Genomic DNA, 16,034 nt, shown 5'->3' with positions numbered 1-16,034 from the left:
TCTTGTCCTTCGTCCAAAGTCCTAGCTGCCCAGCAGCTCGCCAAGCAGCTTGATCAAGTCGTATGCTTGCTGGAAGCGCATATCACATGTCGCGTCGTCGCAACGCACACATTGTTCCAGCAGCATCTCCAGCCTTCCGTTGGCCAGATCTCGCAGCAGGAAGTCTTTCAGCAGGAGACAAGCCTGATAGACATTCGCGTCCAGCTGCTGGCCACCGCAAAAGGACTTCACATCGAAAGTGAATCCATCGCCAGGCAAGGGCTCGTACTTCTGGGCGTCGCCCAAGGGGACCGCCGCATCCACTAGGACAACAGAGTCCAGGTCGATGAGGATCACACTCTGGCTGGCCTCGTCAAAGGCCAGATTGTCTGCCGTAAAATCGGTTAGAAAGATGCGAAAGTCCGCAAAGCCAAATGTGAGCTTCAGAGACAGCTGGAGCAGTTGTCGGGCCATTTCCAGGCGCAGATTCTCGCCAGCAGTGGCGTAGTGTACCAGGGTGCGTCCGGCATAGGCTTGGAAATGGGTAAGGCCACAGGCAGCGTAGCTCCGAGGCACTGGAAAGCCACGCAAAAACAGTTCCTGCATCAGCAATGGTGTAATGCTGTGCATCATGTAGTACCAAATGGTGGCAGCCTCATGACCGCGCTGCTCCAAGTAACTAACAAAACGGGGAGTCCTGAATCCGCTACGACATAACTGGAATCCACCGGGACGCTCCTCCATCTCAAGAAATGCTTCTCGCAAGATGCCCATATTGCGGTAAGAGTGCCCCCCAATGGCATCTCTTTTGGCCACCAACTGTGCTGCCTGATGACGCTCATTCAATTGCAGGAAATATATCTCCCGACGATCGATCAGCAGAGCGATTCCTTTAAGAAGCTTGCTCCAATCCGAGGGCTCTGCAATGGCCTCAAAGATTTCCTCGCATTGCCAGCGCTGTCCGGCAAAGCAGGCCGGACAAAGTTGTAGATCCCGCTCGAGATGTGCCCTAAATATGTCCTTCTGTGGTTTTACCTGCAGGTCCTGCAGCAGAGCCAGAATGAGCACGATTCTGAGATGTCCGGGCGACAGGTGCATGCCAAGGGGCTGCAAAAGAAGTTTGAGAAAGAGGGGAAGAAGAAAGCTGCATGAGGAGGCTTGGCAAACAATAAAAGAAGCCACACGTGCGTGAGTAAGTGTGTGTGTGAACAGTGTCTGCTTGTGTGTGTATGTGTGTTCGATGAATGTGCGTCCGGGCCCAGCCTCCCTCCAGGGTCCACACCATTACCTGTTTCCTCAGCCCAATGCCAAACTTAAAGGCACAGCTAAGGTCTGAGCCAAAGCATCTGCCCCAAGACGGCGCGGCACTGAAGAACCAACCGTTGGGAGCCATCTAAACCCAGCACCGAAACTAGCATACTCTGTAGTGACCAGGTGTAAAAAAATCTATTAAAATTTTCATAATTTAATCAAGGTTGCGCTCGCATAAACGACTGCGCACCTCACTTCTAAAAAAAGAAAGCATTTAAAATAAACTACGATTATAAGCGATTAGATAAGCATTTGTATTTCATCAAAGATCAGATAAACCATGTACCCCACACCTCACACTCCAAAGGGAAGAGTATTCAAGATGGTTGGGTTTACAGAAATAGCTTTGCTTTGGTGTGGCTGTGGCTAGGCGGCGACTTCTCGACCAGCTTCTCTCTGGCTGAACTGAAGAAGAGGCAATTTTAAGGTTCAAGGTTGGAAGTCGCTGCCAGGTGCTTAATTTGTAATCTCAACGAAGGCCTAATCTCATCATCATCATGAAGATAGTGCCAGACGAGCATCGGGAGCGTCAACTCCTTGTAGTAATGTCTGTAAGCAAGCAGCGTCCTGCCCTATGGTACAACAGGATCTATTCTGTTAGGGCAAAGAATCAGAAAAGTGGGAGTAAGCCTCCCAGAAAACAATGGGATCGCCAGAGCTCGAAAAAGTTCGAAAGAAACCCTTTTGGGTACTTCCAGAACGGCCCCAACTAGCGGCAGAGTGGCGAAGAACTGAGAAAATTGAGAGATATAGAGAGAGGCATGATCGAGAGCGTGTGAGAGCGGCCGGAGATCGGACGCCAACGATCGCTTTGATACCACACCTCTACCTCTACCTGGCTGTCCATCGGATCAGTTGAAGGTGGCGCGTTGCGCTCAACGGTTCACAGTTTTCAGTTCCATTCTCGTTTCTCGTTCGTCGGTCAGCCTCGTTCTCTGCGCCGAACAGCTGGTGGCGTCTGTTTTGGTTTGGCGATCAGATCAGCATATGAAGTCCGCGATATCGGTCAAGTTCAGCCGACTCCACACCTCGGCTGCCAGAGCAGAAAAACGACGAACAAATTGTCGCCCAATTAGTCTCGCCTAAAAGTTCGCGTGAAATTCACTTATATTTTCGTGAACTTTTCGATCAAATCGAATTTCTACACTATATAAAACACCACATATAGTACATACCTACTATATAGTTTCGCAAGTGATCGCTTTTGTTTGAAAAGAATTTGTCACAGTGCCAAAAAGAGGTGTGTTCTTCTTGGAAAAATATCCACTTAAATAATCCAATTTTGTTTTTGAAAAATTACCAAAATACACATCATAAATAATTTGATCTAAGGCCGTACCACAAATCTGTGAGCCCTTCACCTCTCGAAGGTGAATTTTATGCAACTTTGAATATTGCGATTCAGAGGAAAGTAAACAATCTGCGCAGCAATATTAGAGATCACGAGATAATTGATTGACTCCGGGGGAAGGGAAGGTAAAAAGTCGCTACAGTTCGATTCAGGAATACCAACCAAATGCTCAAAATCGATGCGATGATCAGCTTCTCGGTGGAGCCGAGCCCGCATTTTACATATGGGTTCTATGTACGCGCTACAACCCTTGGACAGAGTCCATCAGCTCAGTTGTATATGGCTTTAGCAGGGACTATACTTTCCATGCCATACGCTATACATATACCTTCATTCATTCCACTGAATTGCACTTCCGAAAGTACTTTGGACAGGATTCACGCTATGTACCGATAGTCCCCATAGAAGTCACCATAGCCTATGCCGCAAACCGACAACTAAAATCTGTAGAAAAACACTTTAAACCGGTTATGTATTACACCCATCCGCAAAAACACTTAAATATAAATAGGCAAACGAAAGCCCCTCCCCTCCTCATGACAGAGCGAATTCGAGCCGGCATTAGATGTGAATAACTGGTCGACAGACCGACACTTCGTAGTAATATTCTGGCTTATTGATAAACGGAATACGTCTGCCAGAACATACATATGTACATACGTCTGTGCATAACCGTGTGTGTATATATTTGCTTGCTTATGACCAGCACGTTCTTGGCAATGACTAAGGAAATCTAAGGCAGCTTTAGCCAATTGATTCAATTGATATTATTCCATGCAAATTGCGTCACGCTGTTACAATACGAGCACTTGTGCGGTGTACGGTTGGGGAATGCTCTTGACTTTACAGAGGCAAGGCAGTCTAACGTGGGGGCTTTCTTATCAAATCAGATCTGTTTATGGCATATGCCCTCTTAAAAAACTATCATATCAGAACAGTTCTCTCGGCAGACATTCGGTTGCCTGATCGGTTAACTGCCCGCAAACAAAATTCAACGTGTTAATATTTATTTTTTTCGTCTGCTCTTGACGATTTTTCGCCGCTTCTTGCTTTCTATTCGCCCGACCCGAAATAGTTTCTATTATCTAAAGCATGATTGATGGCCCGGCCGGGCACGGGCACGGGCAAATTGGCAACCGGTTCAGTTCCCTATCTCTTTTTTTCCATATTTATGGCCTTTCTCCTCTTTCAGATGAGCAGCTCTGCTGTGGAACTGGCCGAGACCCATCACAAGGAGCAGGCTAGCGTGGGCAACCTGCTGGGGCGTCGCTATGCCGAGCTTTTGCACGGGGAGAAATACACGGACTGCGTTTTCCACGTGTGCGAGGAGCAGCTTAAGTGCCACAAACTGATCCTGAGTGCCGCCAGTCCCGTGTTTGAGGCCATGTTTTTCGGACCAATGCATGAGAATGAGCCCGAGATCGAGATACACGACATTAGTGCGGCCATTTTCAAAGTCCTGGTCGACTACATTTACACGGGCAGCGTGGACTACAACAACCTGGAGCTGGTAGCCTGCATTGAGCTGTACTATGCGGCAGAGAAGTATCTGCTGGACCAGCTGATAGCCGACTCCCTGGTGGCCATCACCAGGAAGCTGCGCTTCTCCAACATTCTGCCGGCTCTGGAGCTGAGTGTGTGCATGGGACTGGATAGTCTGCTGGAGGTCTGCATGACCTTCTTCATGCGCTGCTGCGTGAGCAATGCCCAGTACATGACCCATCTGAAGGAGCACTATGTCCACGTGTCTAAGGAGTGCGTCAAAACGATCATAGCCGCCTGCAAAGAGCCGCACAAGCTACTCATTTGGTATGTCTACGAGTGGACCCAGCAGGAGTGTGAGCAACTGGGCCTTGGTCCTAGCGATGCGGGCTTGGTTGTTCACGGCCTGGGGCCAGAGGCAAACTCGTGGCCCGTGAATGCTTCTGATGAAGTGCAATCTCCTGCTCCGGCTCCAATTGTCTCAGTAGAGCGCTGCTACTACAAGGCCTGCCGGCCGTTTACCGTAGATGCAGAGTCTCCCGTGTGGCGTCTCCGCCTGAAGAGCCCTCGCTTCATCTCTCTCATGGGAGTGGTTCTGAACAGCCGCCTGCCCCCCAACCTGACCAGCACCTTTGGCCACGTTCAGCTGCCTCTGGAATATCGCGAGTCCCTGCGGCTGGACCTTTGCGAGTTGCCGGCGGACGGCGAGGACGCGCCCACCAATCCCGTGTGGAGTCATGTCATTCAAAATCAGAGCACAAAATATAACTGCGACTTGCACCTAAGATGGCGCCGCGAGGAGGCGTGTGTACTCACCCCGGAGCTGTCCTACGAACTGCAAATACGCTGGGACGGAAGCGCATACGGTGCAGAATATCCTTGCAGCCTGCAGTCCTGTATCGCCGATGGCATTCGCTTCATCGACAGCGACAGTTTCATCGGCAGTTTGGTCAAGGGCCTGCGGTACGCCAACCTGGTGTAGGTTTTAGTTAGGCTTAATCTTAATTGTGTACATATTTATTGCCGTAAGTTAATGTACGCTGTGTTGGAGTTCAATAAACTTTGGAAAACACTCCAAACAGATTCAACGATAACAACAAAGCCGGTTTGCTCTGCGGCTTTTGTTTGGATGCTGCTGCTGTTGTCAAACTAAATCCGATAAGCTGTGCTGTGCTGTTCTGTGCCGATTTCTTCATTTGACTGTAATTATTGTTAATTAAGTACCAATTACTTCATGAAATAGATAATTTAAAAAAAAAACGCTGAAAGATATCGATGGGATGTAGTGATGTGATTATACGATGTGTGCTTTACCGATATTCCCTACGTTCTAGCACTAACCACTAACCATACCATAGATACCAATGTTTTCCTCTTGTTTAGTCATTTATACTAAGCTAAGTTTTGATGAAAAATCATGCTTGCAGAGCATCGGATATATACGACCGGTTGGGCTTGCTTGAGTTTAACAAAGGATAAAGGATATTCTTCCAATTACAGGAACCAATGGAACGACCCCACAAATAACGGAGAAAATAGGATACATATGACTGCAGAAAGTATCCTTGGTCCTTGATAAGGAGTCTACCAAATCAAGGATGTTGCTCCAATCTCAGGAGCATAACAAAATTTATCGGTATATCTTTTTTTCAGACTCGACTTGTCTTGTCTTGGCGTGGATAAGTCTAGTGGAATACAACCATCGGATTAGTTTCGATATTTACAGCGTCACTGACAGGGCGGCCTGTCCACCTCTATGCTTTTGCCGTATTGTTTTGTTTACGCTGAAAAATGACGATTCTCTACAAAGTGGAGAGCAAGGAGTTCGGCAAGGACAGCGTGTTTCCCCAAAAAGTGGTGCTATGCTCTGTCTCGGCCCGCAACATTATCGCGTTCAGCTCGCTCCAAAGCGCCATTGTTTCCCATGGCCCCGGGGACAGCAACAGTGCTGGGGTGGCTGTGGGGGCCAGCAACAGTCATGTGTATGTCTGCGACATTGTGACGCCGTGGGAGTACTACAAGGTTTGCTCCTCGAAGTCGCTGATCAATGTGCTCGAGTGGAGTGCCAACGGGGAGAAACTGCTGCTCGGCTATGTCGGCGGACGCGTCGAGATTTGGCAGCCCAAGAATCAGTCCATCAACATCTGGCTTCTGCAATACCATGCCAACGTCCCCAGCGAGGACATCATAGAGGCCAAGTTCTTCCACAACGGCAAGGGAGTCCTGTTCAATCCCCAGAAGAAGGAGCACACATACTACGCAGAGAAGTTTGAGCGCCTGGAGCAGCGTCCCACGCTCAGTGGCTTCGGCGGGGTTGCCAGCGAAGGCTGCATTCTGCTGACATCATCTGGCCTCCTGGGGTCATTCAGCCTACCCTTGTTCCAAAAGTTCTCCAGTGCTGAGAGCGCCGGCAATGAGATTGTTGAGCTAACACCCGTTATGCATAGCATTGGCATCTCCAGAAGCTTCATAGAGCACTGCAGCATGGCCCCGAGTCCATCGGGGGCTGTCAGTGTAGCTTTCAGTTGCGGCTGGCAGCAACAGCTCGTGCAGTGTTTCAAGATCTCCCTGATGATGGAAGGAGACCTGGGCCTAGAGCAGCACATGGCCATCAAGTCCGAGTCGCAGGCAAGTATATTCCTCAATCCGCTGGAGGGCAAGCTCATCAGTCACCTTAAGTGGACGCGGGTGGCCAATGACGACGTAATCTTCATAGCATACTCCTGTACGGAGGGAGGCAGTTTGCTGGAGCAGTGGACCCTCACGCGCAGGCGTCAGAGTGTCCACGCCCTGCTCCAGGGAGGCGGTTCCAATAAGGGCAACGAATTCGTGCAGTCGGAGAGTTGGGAGCAGGTGGCAAAGCTCCATTTGAATGCTCCACTTGCCGATATCTGCCTCTCACGCCTCATGCCGTCCACGGCGGAATGCTCTCCGGTCTATGCGATACTCCAGGATAACAGTGTCCAGGTCCTGGAGCCTAATTCTCTGAAGCAACTGAACCACACGCAGTTCGATAAAGTGACCGACGGCAGTGGAGTGAAATTTGTGAGCGGGGACCTCACTCCCACCAGTCAAATGCTCCTGATCTTCGATGCTCACGCCCAGCTGTATGCCATGCAAGCGCCACTGCTGAAACAGAGTGGATCCGCACTGCTCCTGCTGGAGTACTGCATTGTCACAGGCTGCGATGCCAGTGATGTACTACTCCTGAACCTGGGGAACCTGGAGCCCCTGGTGGAGAAGCTGACGGATAACTTTTCGCGCCAGCCATCGTATGTGAAGAACTACTATTATGCCAACTTCCTGGCCCTCAAGAGCAATCTCTGTCGTGTGCAGCAGCAGGAGTTTGACAATCTAATCATCCTCCATGCCATATCCACCACTTTCAAGAGTCTTCTGCGCCCCTCCGACCTAGGTTACCAGGACAAGGGACCTGCCGATAATCTGACGACGAAGCTGAACGAGTCCATACCAGACGTGGACACAGTGATGCTAAACCTGGATGCCAAGGACTTCACAGTGGAACCAGTGATGCTGCAGAGCTTGCAGCAACTGATTCAATGGGTCACCGATCTGGCGCTCAACATGCTCAACATGCTACCTGAAGAGGTGATGAAATGCAAGCTGTCCGGGAAGCGTCCCAGCTATGACATCAGCCGGGATATTAACGCTATTAGCAGCCTAAGGGAGTTGCTCGTCATGATACGCATCTGGGGCCTGCTGAACACACAATGCCTGCCCGTCTACACCAAGACCATGGACAACATTGACGTGCTGGTCATCCTGTTCCGCCTGCTCACGCGCCTGGCCCAGAACCCCGCGGAGCCGGACGAGATGCTCTTGGACGAGTGCAGTCTTTTGTCGAAGCAGCTTCTCATTCCTCAGCTAAACAAGTTCAATCCCACCACGCTGCTCAGTGCCCAGGGATTTGCTGCAGTGAAGTCGGGTCATCTCATGTTCACCTCCCTTGTAGAGCCGAAGTGCCTGCAGGACATGGAAGTGGAGAATGTGGTCTTCGCCAAGTCGGTGAAAGATGGCGTCAGCAATCTTCAGCTCGGCGCCCATCCCACCACCATCAGAAGGTGCGCCCGCTGTGGTTTCGTCTTCGTCAACAATGCTAACAAAGTGGCCAAGACTTCGGCTCTGAAGGCCTGGTTCAACAAGTGGCTGCATTGCCATTGCGGCGGCTTCTGGAAGCAGATTAATTAGCCACGGCCGCCCCTTTACAGTATCAATCTTAGAATTTAAATATCCATAGCTTTTAATAAAAATCAAATTTAAATGAAACAATGCTTAACCCGTTAGAAGGTATATCAGAGCATAGGGTATAGAAACATACATATGTATGTATGTATGTACTTACGCAGAATCTATGTACATATATCTCTATTCCAGCAACTTGAACCAAGGAATAAGCAAACATATATCTCCAGCGCAACATAAATAATAAAATATTTTTTTAGACAAGATATTTTATCTATCTAATAATATTCGACGGAATATCCTCTTTCGTTTTTTTTTTTTTTTGTCATTTTCGCTAAAACCATTTTTTACGCAAAATGCAATAAAAACAAGTATTAAAAATAAACCATTTAATTAGAAAATAGATTCACTAATCGGATAAAATTATGTGGGCATGGCTAACTGTTCTATGTAGCTTATTATATTTGACGGAACATCAAAATTAAGCAATATGGTTTCAATGCTTGCCGGAGAACTATTAACCTATTATAAGCCAAGGGGGTAATCATTTTAGCGCAGTTCAGATGAAAGATTCGTGGGGTTTGGCAACTTAAAGGGAAGGATAGGATGGATCTATAAGAATTTACAATCGTTAATATATTCCGCCTTTTACCTCGTGTAGTTGAACTATTTAAATATAGGGGGCTTAAGTGGGCTAAGCTCGGGTTTCCATCATACGAGTAAAATAGAACTTGAATTTGTGAGTATAATTACGGTATATTTTTAAAATGAGACGGTATATTTTGGTATATTTCTGAGGGTCGTACGGTATATTTTAACGATAAATCCGCTGTGGGAAGAGCTTGCAAAATAAATACAAACAAATCTAAGAAAGAAATAAAATTAAATAATAACCGTTAGTGGCTGGAAGGAAGAACAACAACTCTACAATGAACATAAATCTGCCCCATTTTAACATGAAGAACCTGGTCAAGGAAGCAGGCAGCACAATATCGCGTGTGGTGCAGGTAAAGAAATCAATGATGGGTGCGAGAAAAAACGGGTGGGGATGAATGGGCTTTTTGGGGGTTGGGTTGGGGGCTATACAAGCACTCAGCACTGACGCTCTTTGCCTTTTTCCCCTAGCTGACGGAGGAGAAGCTTGGCACCACCGAACGCACCGAATACGACTTGCACTTTCAAAATCTCGCCGAACGTGCCGATGTGACCAAGGCATGGACAGAAAAGCTCGTCAAGGACACAGAATCGGTGCTGATACCGAATCCACAGAACCGTGTCGAGGATTACATATTCGAAAAGATCGACAAGTCAAAACCCAAACGAGTAAGCAACCTGGAACACCTGGCCCTGGACATGATTGAGGCCGGCGGGGACTTCGGACAGGATTTGCCCTACGGTCAGGCCCTCATCAAGGTCGGACAGGCTGAGCAGAAACTGGGCCAGTGCGAGCACGATTTCATTGCCACCTCGGGCATTTGTTTTACGCAACCGTTGCGCAAATTCTTGGAGGGCGAGATGAAGACGATTAGCAAAGAGCGCGGCATTCTCGATTCGAAGCGCTTGGATCTGGACGCCTGCAAGAACCGGGTGAAGAAGGCGCGCAGCATGCTAGGCCAACAGTCGGTGAGTGGGCGGAAAAGGGGGCAGTGGGGGCGGTCATAATGGATTATTGACTTTCGATATTTTTCTACATTACTTTACGCTGCCTCTGTGTGGATTGTTGGTTTGATTTATTACGGTTCATAGAAAGATGGCATCTCGCCAGAGGCTGCCTTGGAACAGGTATCAGACCTTGGACCTTGCCCATACCTATTACTCATCACTTAACAGTATGCTGCAGCAGATCATTAATTTGTACTTTTTTTACAGGCGGAGCGCGACCTGCGCGTGGCCCAGGCGGAGTTCGACCGCCAGTCGGAAATAACCAAGTTGCTGCTGGACGGTATTAGCACATCGCAGGCCTCCCACCTGCGCCATCTGCACGCCTTCATCCAGACCCAGGTGCGCTATTACAAGCAGTGCGGCGATGTCATGGAACAGCTGCAGCGGGAGCTGGCCAAGTGAGTATCAGATGGTAATGGTGATCAATGGAGATGATGATGCTGATAACAGACAAACAAAGACTCTCGACTAGACACCAACAGCAAGTCTCGTGCACTCTGTGTAGGATGGTCCCGGTCCCGTCCCTGAGCTAGCTCTATTGCGCCTCTGGTCATCTCACTTTCGGTTATTGTTTGTGGTCTTACAGAATGCAGCATCCCAAGCCGCGCCTGCGCATCAATAGCGAAGATGTTGATGGTGGGCCTCCCAGCTCTGTGTCGATGCATTCCTGTGATTCCGATTCCGTAGTGGGAGTAGCCCTAGATAGCGATAATGAAATTGACAAGTCCCTAACGAACCTGCTGGAAGACTTTAACATTGAATTCGATACGACTGCCATATCAACAGTTTAATCGTAATACAAAATACTTTGGCTTGGTGGCTCCAGTTAACATTAAATGTAAAAAACTATACGTAATTTAAGCGACAGGTTTTTACTTCGTCGCTCTTATTCTTATTGTTGTTCCTGCACATAATCAAATCCAATCCGGTTTCCGTTGAGCGCCTCCCCTCCCATCCATCTGAGCAGCATAATCAAATCACAAATCAAATCCATTAAACTCTGCATCTGCCTCTGCGTATTCCATCAGCTTGGGAGGCCCGACACCATATATACCGCTCGATCTGAGCAACGCCAGTGCCAACAAGTCCAGCGCAACTGGCGGACCGTCGCCGTCTCGTGGTTCGGGCAACAATAACAGCAGCAGTCAGGCTCCATCCGCCCACAGGCCGACCAATCAGCCCATGCATGTCAACACGGATCAAATGCAACGGGCTCGTGTCCTCTGCTCCTATGACGCCAAGGATCACACTGAGCTCAATCTAAATGCGAACGAGGTGAGTAAAAACCGAGACATTGATAGGCCCGCGTGTCTAATCTTGTGCATCTCTAGGTCATATTTGTCACCGAGTGCTCGCCCGTGAACGAGGACTATATGTACGCCAAGCAGGGCCTCATGAAGGGACTCGTTCCGCGGGCCTTTGTCGAAATGCTCGATGAGGAGCACGACGTCACCCTCTAAGTAAACGCGCGCAATATAATGCAATAATCTCAACCAAATACTCGTATGTTGGACAGAAGATGGAAAGGAGAGAAGTCAAAATTAAAAGTCCATGTTACGGCTCCGAAATACTCACACGTATATGGGAATGGATTTGAATTGGAATGGCAATTGGACAATTATAAAATGCGGCCAAAAGGCATTTGGCACTAGCAAGAGAGTACAATAATTTATCAGAATATAGTTATATACAAAGCATATACATACACACATGCATGCATGAACATAGTATTATATATAGAGCATTCCCTAGTTTAGGCCACGTTTACCCCCATCTCATCCTTGTCCTCCCACACATCCACGCCATTTGTACAGCACAGCCACACGCGTCAAGCAATAATCGAAAAATATAGCATGCGCGTATTGTCAGCTGCCTGAATCGATTACTATTTTAACAATTACTACAAACACTATAAACTGAATACTTGGAACGATTCTTAACTTTATTATTGTTACTGCGTATCACATATCTGTAGAATATGTCTAAGCTTCTCCCTCCACACTCGTGAAAGTATTATGTATTATGTGTTATGATTGTCTCTACCGCAGTTAACAAACGAAATTCACTGTGCTTTAAACTATGGATATTCTATAATTATATATATGTACCTATGAGATTGTTAATCCTATTATCTACGTATTACATTATCCGCAAGTGTTTCCCATTTAAGCTAATTAGTATTTAATACAAAATTATTAATTACTTACTTACTCATTTCTGCTGCAATTTATTACATGTTTAAAAAAAAAAACGCAAATCCTTTGGTGCAATTTTCAAAAGTCAATTATTATGAATGTTGCCTCTCAAATCTAAGAGAATCTACCCAAACAAAAAAAAAAAAAGAAACACCAATTAGCGCTTAATTAATGCAAATAAACTGCAAAATGCCAAGGCAGAACGTACAATACAACAAACACAAAGTGAACAACGATGATTTTTAGGTTTTCAACAAACAAATAACAAATAAAAATTGTAATATGAAATGCGTCTAGAAGTGAATTTTAAACACACACCTAAAAATTATGAAATAAATGAAAATATACTATAATCAAAGCAGAAATGATTTTCATCTGATCTTCTGTAGGATCTTGAATAAATAGGTTTTCTTTTAGAGGCTCATCCATTCCGAACTTCTTTATTTGTACATAATCCATTTTGTAATTCAACAGTGGGAAACTACAAATTTTTTCTGGGTTAATAAATGTGAGTTAAAAATAATTAAATATTCGATGAAACGATGCGGCAGATTAATCTAAACGGTGGGGAGAAGTAATATTAAAGTATCAGATGACATAAAAATCAGCATTTTTCTTGTATATCACATACCTAAAGACATGAAGGGCCATGGGGGATGGTGGCCATGGTGGCCAAACTCGAAATCAGAGTCTTCGTCGTCGTCAGCACTTAGGAAACCGAAATCGAACATGTCATCGCCGTAGTAGTCGGACTCATCATCGCTGTCCAAATCATCCTCTAGATCGTCCGGCTCGAAGTCAAAGTCGTCGAAGACAAGGTTGGGAAAGTTTGGATACATGCCATCATAGTTCCAAAAGCAAAAGTGCTTCAACTCGATGATATCCTTGGGGGCGACATCAGGATGCTATTTCACGAAAAGATTATCACAAAAATAACGAGTATCCACAATATCGTCTAGAACTGAACTCACATACTCGATGAGACTGTTTACTTGAGTGCCCGACACACAGAGCTGTACTGGCAAGTTTCGTTGATTCTCCTTCCTCGCAATGTCCAAGCGCAGTTTTTTTATGATTCCATGTACCAATTTCTCGCTTATTCCTTCGCAATCCTCTAGGCCTAGGCTATGCAGCTTCGGGCAAGATTCGAACAGAAACAAAATCGAGGAGTCATGCAGTCTGTTGCACTTTAGGTTGATCTGCTCTAGTTTTTTGAGGCTCGAAAACACTGAGAGTGAACTGTTAGTCATAGCAAACACTTGGGGTAGGACAAGACTGCGCAGACCTCTTAGTTTGGAAATTTGGACAAGAAATTCGGCGGACAAACTGGAGCCCCCATAAACCTCTAGGCACTCCAGCTGTTCGGCCTTATGTTCGGCCAGCTCCTGAAAGAGTTCGGAGCGTATAGTGCGGCCTGGCAATCCGATATAGATGCTCAAGCTCTTGAGGCTTGGCAGCTGGGCCACGTACTCGTATGTCTCCCTTGGGAAGGCGCTTATACAGAGCACCTCCAAAGAAGCGCCCGAGTTCTCCTTGATCATCGTTTCAAAGACGTGAGAATTCATTGTGTCAACTCTCTTCACGTTTAGGGTTTTTAGGTTGGTTAACACCTTGCAAATCTTGGACAGACATTGGCCTTGAAAACGAGGGCACCCGGACAGAGTGAGAGTTTGGATGGAAGGGGAGAGCTCGTGTAGTGTTACACCGGTAATTGGGTTGCCGGCAATATTGAGCACCTGCAGAGTCCGACAGTTCCTGAGGGCCAAGATGCACTCATCAGTCAGCTGATTCTGCGGCAGCTCCAGCTCCTCCAACTTGGTCATCTTGGCGAAGATCTTGTGCATATTTCGCGAATTCAACGGGCTGCTGTGCAGCTTCAAGGACTTTAAATTCGAGCAATTGGTCGAAAGAAAGTCGCACAAGCGCTGAAAGCGCATCGGCGGAATCACGCCGGTAATGTGCTGAACATAAGGACCGGACAAATTGAAAAATTCTCGGAGGTCCCAGACAGTCATATTCTCAAAATCGTACAAATCAATTGATTTGTGCAGTCTGGCCGTGGCCTGCTGATAGATAGCGCGGAAGCGAAGGCATGTCCGAGCGAAGACCGTCTGGTCGTGCATTGGGAGACTCTTCATAATCATCTCTAAGCAGAGATCGTTGACATTCAAAATGAAAGAACACAGTTGATTTGCTTCCTCCTGGTCGTCCGTTCCGTAGGCATCTGGCTGATGCCAGCTATCGCTGGCCTGCACATTGAATCGCCGACCGTTTACATGGTGTATCCGGCTGTGCAAGGCTCTAAAAATGCAGAATATCAGTGGATGTACGCACACACACAGTAGTGCGGCCGGCATACTCACTTTGCTGCATCCTTGGGATTCTCATAAAACACACAGCCAGTCTGGTGGGAAAAGCGATTTGATCTGCCAGTATCACGCCTACCACCGCCACGAAAGAGTTTCATTTGCAAAACGCGCCCATAGTTTGAGAAGTGCGAATGCAGCGTAGATTGATTTAGCTGCGATGAGACAGGACAGTGTATTGTTTCAGAGTAAAGCTTGACAAAAGGGGAACGCGGACACTTACATCCGGTGGGATCTTGTATAAATACAGTTTCAGCACTGGAATGTGGTCTTCTGTGTAGGCAATACCATTCTTGAAGTAATAGTTCTGTTCCGCTGCAATGACAATGGCAATACCGAAGTGCGTGCAATGTGTGCAAGAATTTAGCAACAACGAATAGGAGGGCGGAGTTTGTGCGGACTTGCATCGGATAACTGCATACTTTCTACGACTTACATGGATTGTTGACAAAATGGGCCATATTTTCACCGATTTTAGTCAAATTTTATACAAAAAGTTAGTCCGAGACTCGATTTATTTGAATCAATGTTAATTTGTATCAGTTTACATTTACAATTACATGGCTTCTACAACTACACGGTAACTACATATTTGCTACATAATGGGAGGAAAAATAGGGTATGGACATCAGCAAAAACGGCCCAGGACCACCACCAAAAATTAATAGAGATGCAAATATTTTCATTTACTTTATTAAATTGTGCCTTGTTTTCTTTACGTTTAAATGTTAACGTAAAGTGAGTGACAAAGTATTTTTATATATACCAATTCAGTATATATCTCCTGTTTTTGCCTGTTGTCCATACCCCATTCTGTAGCCAATTCAAAATTACGACTCATGTTGTCGTTGCAGGAGAGAGCTGGCAAGAAATCAGTGATGACAACTGATGGGCTAGAGTACAGCGCCTAAGAGATTTGTTTTATTTGCTATTTTAATAGATTGATGGAATTGATAAAATATACCAAGATATTATTTTAGACTGTGGAAAATATTCAAATGTTGCGGATATTTTCTTCTGTTGACTCAGTTTCCGTTATATATATCACTGTGTACAGTATATATACTGTATGGTTAGTGATCAGATATACCCGCGACTTTTGACTATACATATCGATAAGCAACATAAATATCGGCGGTAAAATATCATTTTACTAATAATAAATGTAATTATTTTGAAAATAAATAGAACAATCAAAACGATCGATCGTTCAAAATACCATTTTTTAAATCAAGCAATCATTCAAAACATGAGGAGAAAATCGATGGTTTTCCAGTTGGAGTGAGCAAGTCAAAGAAATTGTTGAAAATAATAAATAAATAAAAGCATCAACTCTTTTTCCAATATTTCCAAATCACGAAACAAGTTTTTTCAACTTGCATTTTAATTTCGTTAAATATGCGGCATTTGATAAGCTTACAAAATATTATTAGCTTGTTGGCTGTTTCTGTGTTTTTTGTTTTCTTATAGAAAACCCCAACTGAG

General features: G+C 46.1%; 5 protein-coding genes across 11 annotated transcripts; 3 read left to right on the top strand and 2 right to left on the bottom strand.

Moving 5' to 3' along the window:
• Window positions 1-7: 7 nt before the first annotated feature.
• On the bottom strand, window positions 8-5,002 carry LOC6601635. Its single transcript, XM_002026602.2, has 2 exons — window positions 4,940-5,002; window positions 8-1,086 (listed from the first exon to the last, which is right to left on the bottom strand). The coding sequence occupies exon 2, from the start codon at window positions 1,075-1,077 to the stop codon at window positions 22-24; it is 1,056 nt and encodes a 351-aa protein (XP_002026638.1). The 5' UTR covers window positions 1,078-1,086; window positions 4,940-5,002; the 3' UTR covers window positions 8-21.
• Window positions 2,170-5,195, top strand: LOC6601634. Of its 3 annotated transcripts, none has more exons than XM_002026601.2 (2): window positions 2,170-2,530; window positions 3,834-5,195. In XM_002026601.2, exon 2 carries the CDS (start codon window positions 3,834-3,836, stop codon window positions 5,103-5,105), a length of 1,272 nt encoding a protein of 423 aa, XP_002026637.1. In that variant the 5' UTR covers window positions 2,170-2,530; the 3' UTR covers window positions 5,106-5,195. The 3 variants fall into 3 exon arrangements, with proteins under 3 accessions (XP_002026637.1, XP_026841609.1, XP_026841608.1); XM_026985808.1 differs by lacking the exon at window positions 2,170-2,530 and adding an exon at window positions 2,680-2,697; XM_026985807.1 differs by lacking the exon at window positions 2,170-2,530 and adding an exon at window positions 2,745-2,766.
• Window positions 5,196-5,895: 700 nt separating this feature from the next.
• Window positions 5,896-8,432, top strand: LOC6601633 (mediator of RNA polymerase II transcription subunit 16). The gene has a single exon (XM_002026600.2). It carries the CDS (start codon window positions 5,915-5,917, stop codon window positions 8,330-8,332), a length of 2,418 nt encoding a protein of 805 aa, XP_002026636.1. The 5' UTR covers window positions 5,896-5,914; the 3' UTR covers window positions 8,333-8,432.
• Window positions 8,433-9,201: 769 nt separating this feature from the next.
• LOC6601632 (endophilin-B1) lies at window positions 9,202-12,519 on the top strand. 4 transcript variants are annotated; one of them, XM_026986107.1, is made up of 6 exons: window positions 9,202-9,333; window positions 9,452-9,949; window positions 10,073-10,108; window positions 10,196-10,386; window positions 10,575-10,773; window positions 11,320-12,519. In XM_026986107.1, the coding sequence occupies exons 1-6, from the start codon at window positions 9,256-9,258 to the stop codon at window positions 11,446-11,448; spliced, it is 1,131 nt and encodes a 376-aa protein (XP_026841908.1). In that variant the 5' UTR covers window positions 9,202-9,255; the 3' UTR covers window positions 11,449-12,519. The 4 variants fall into 4 exon arrangements, with proteins under 4 accessions (XP_026841908.1, XP_002026635.1, XP_026841909.1 ...); XM_002026599.2 differs by lacking the exon at window positions 10,575-10,773 and adding an exon at window positions 11,017-11,263 and having other exon boundaries at window positions 11,320-12,517; XM_026986108.1 differs by lacking the exon at window positions 10,073-10,108.
• A 75-nt stretch (window positions 12,520-12,594) lies between these two features.
• Window positions 12,595-15,052, bottom strand: LOC6601631. 2 transcript variants are annotated; one of them, XM_026986105.1, is made up of 7 exons: window positions 14,986-15,052; window positions 14,773-14,864; window positions 14,547-14,704; window positions 13,469-14,484; window positions 13,155-13,411; window positions 12,815-13,088; window positions 12,595-12,740 (listed from the first exon to the last, which is right to left on the bottom strand). In XM_026986105.1, exons 1-7 carry the CDS (start codon window positions 15,008-15,010, stop codon window positions 12,736-12,738), a joined length of 1,827 nt encoding a protein of 608 aa, XP_026841906.1. In that variant the 5' UTR covers window positions 15,011-15,052; the 3' UTR covers window positions 12,595-12,735. The 2 variants fall into 2 exon arrangements, with proteins under 2 accessions (XP_026841906.1, XP_002026634.1); XM_002026598.2 differs by having other exon boundaries at window positions 13,155-14,484.
• Between the last annotated feature and the right edge of the window lie 982 nt (window positions 15,053-16,034).

The sequence above is a fragment of the Drosophila persimilis genome, unplaced genomic scaffold, assembly GCF_003286085.1.
Source record: "Drosophila persimilis strain 14011-0111.01,24,50 unplaced genomic scaffold, DperRS2 tig00000002-arrow-pilon, whole genome shotgun sequence".
Lineage (NCBI taxonomy): Eukaryota > Metazoa > Arthropoda > Insecta > Diptera > Drosophilidae > Drosophila > Drosophila persimilis.
The sequence above is the reverse complement of the archived record's forward strand: the minus strand, read 5'-3'. Positions and strand labels throughout refer to the sequence as shown.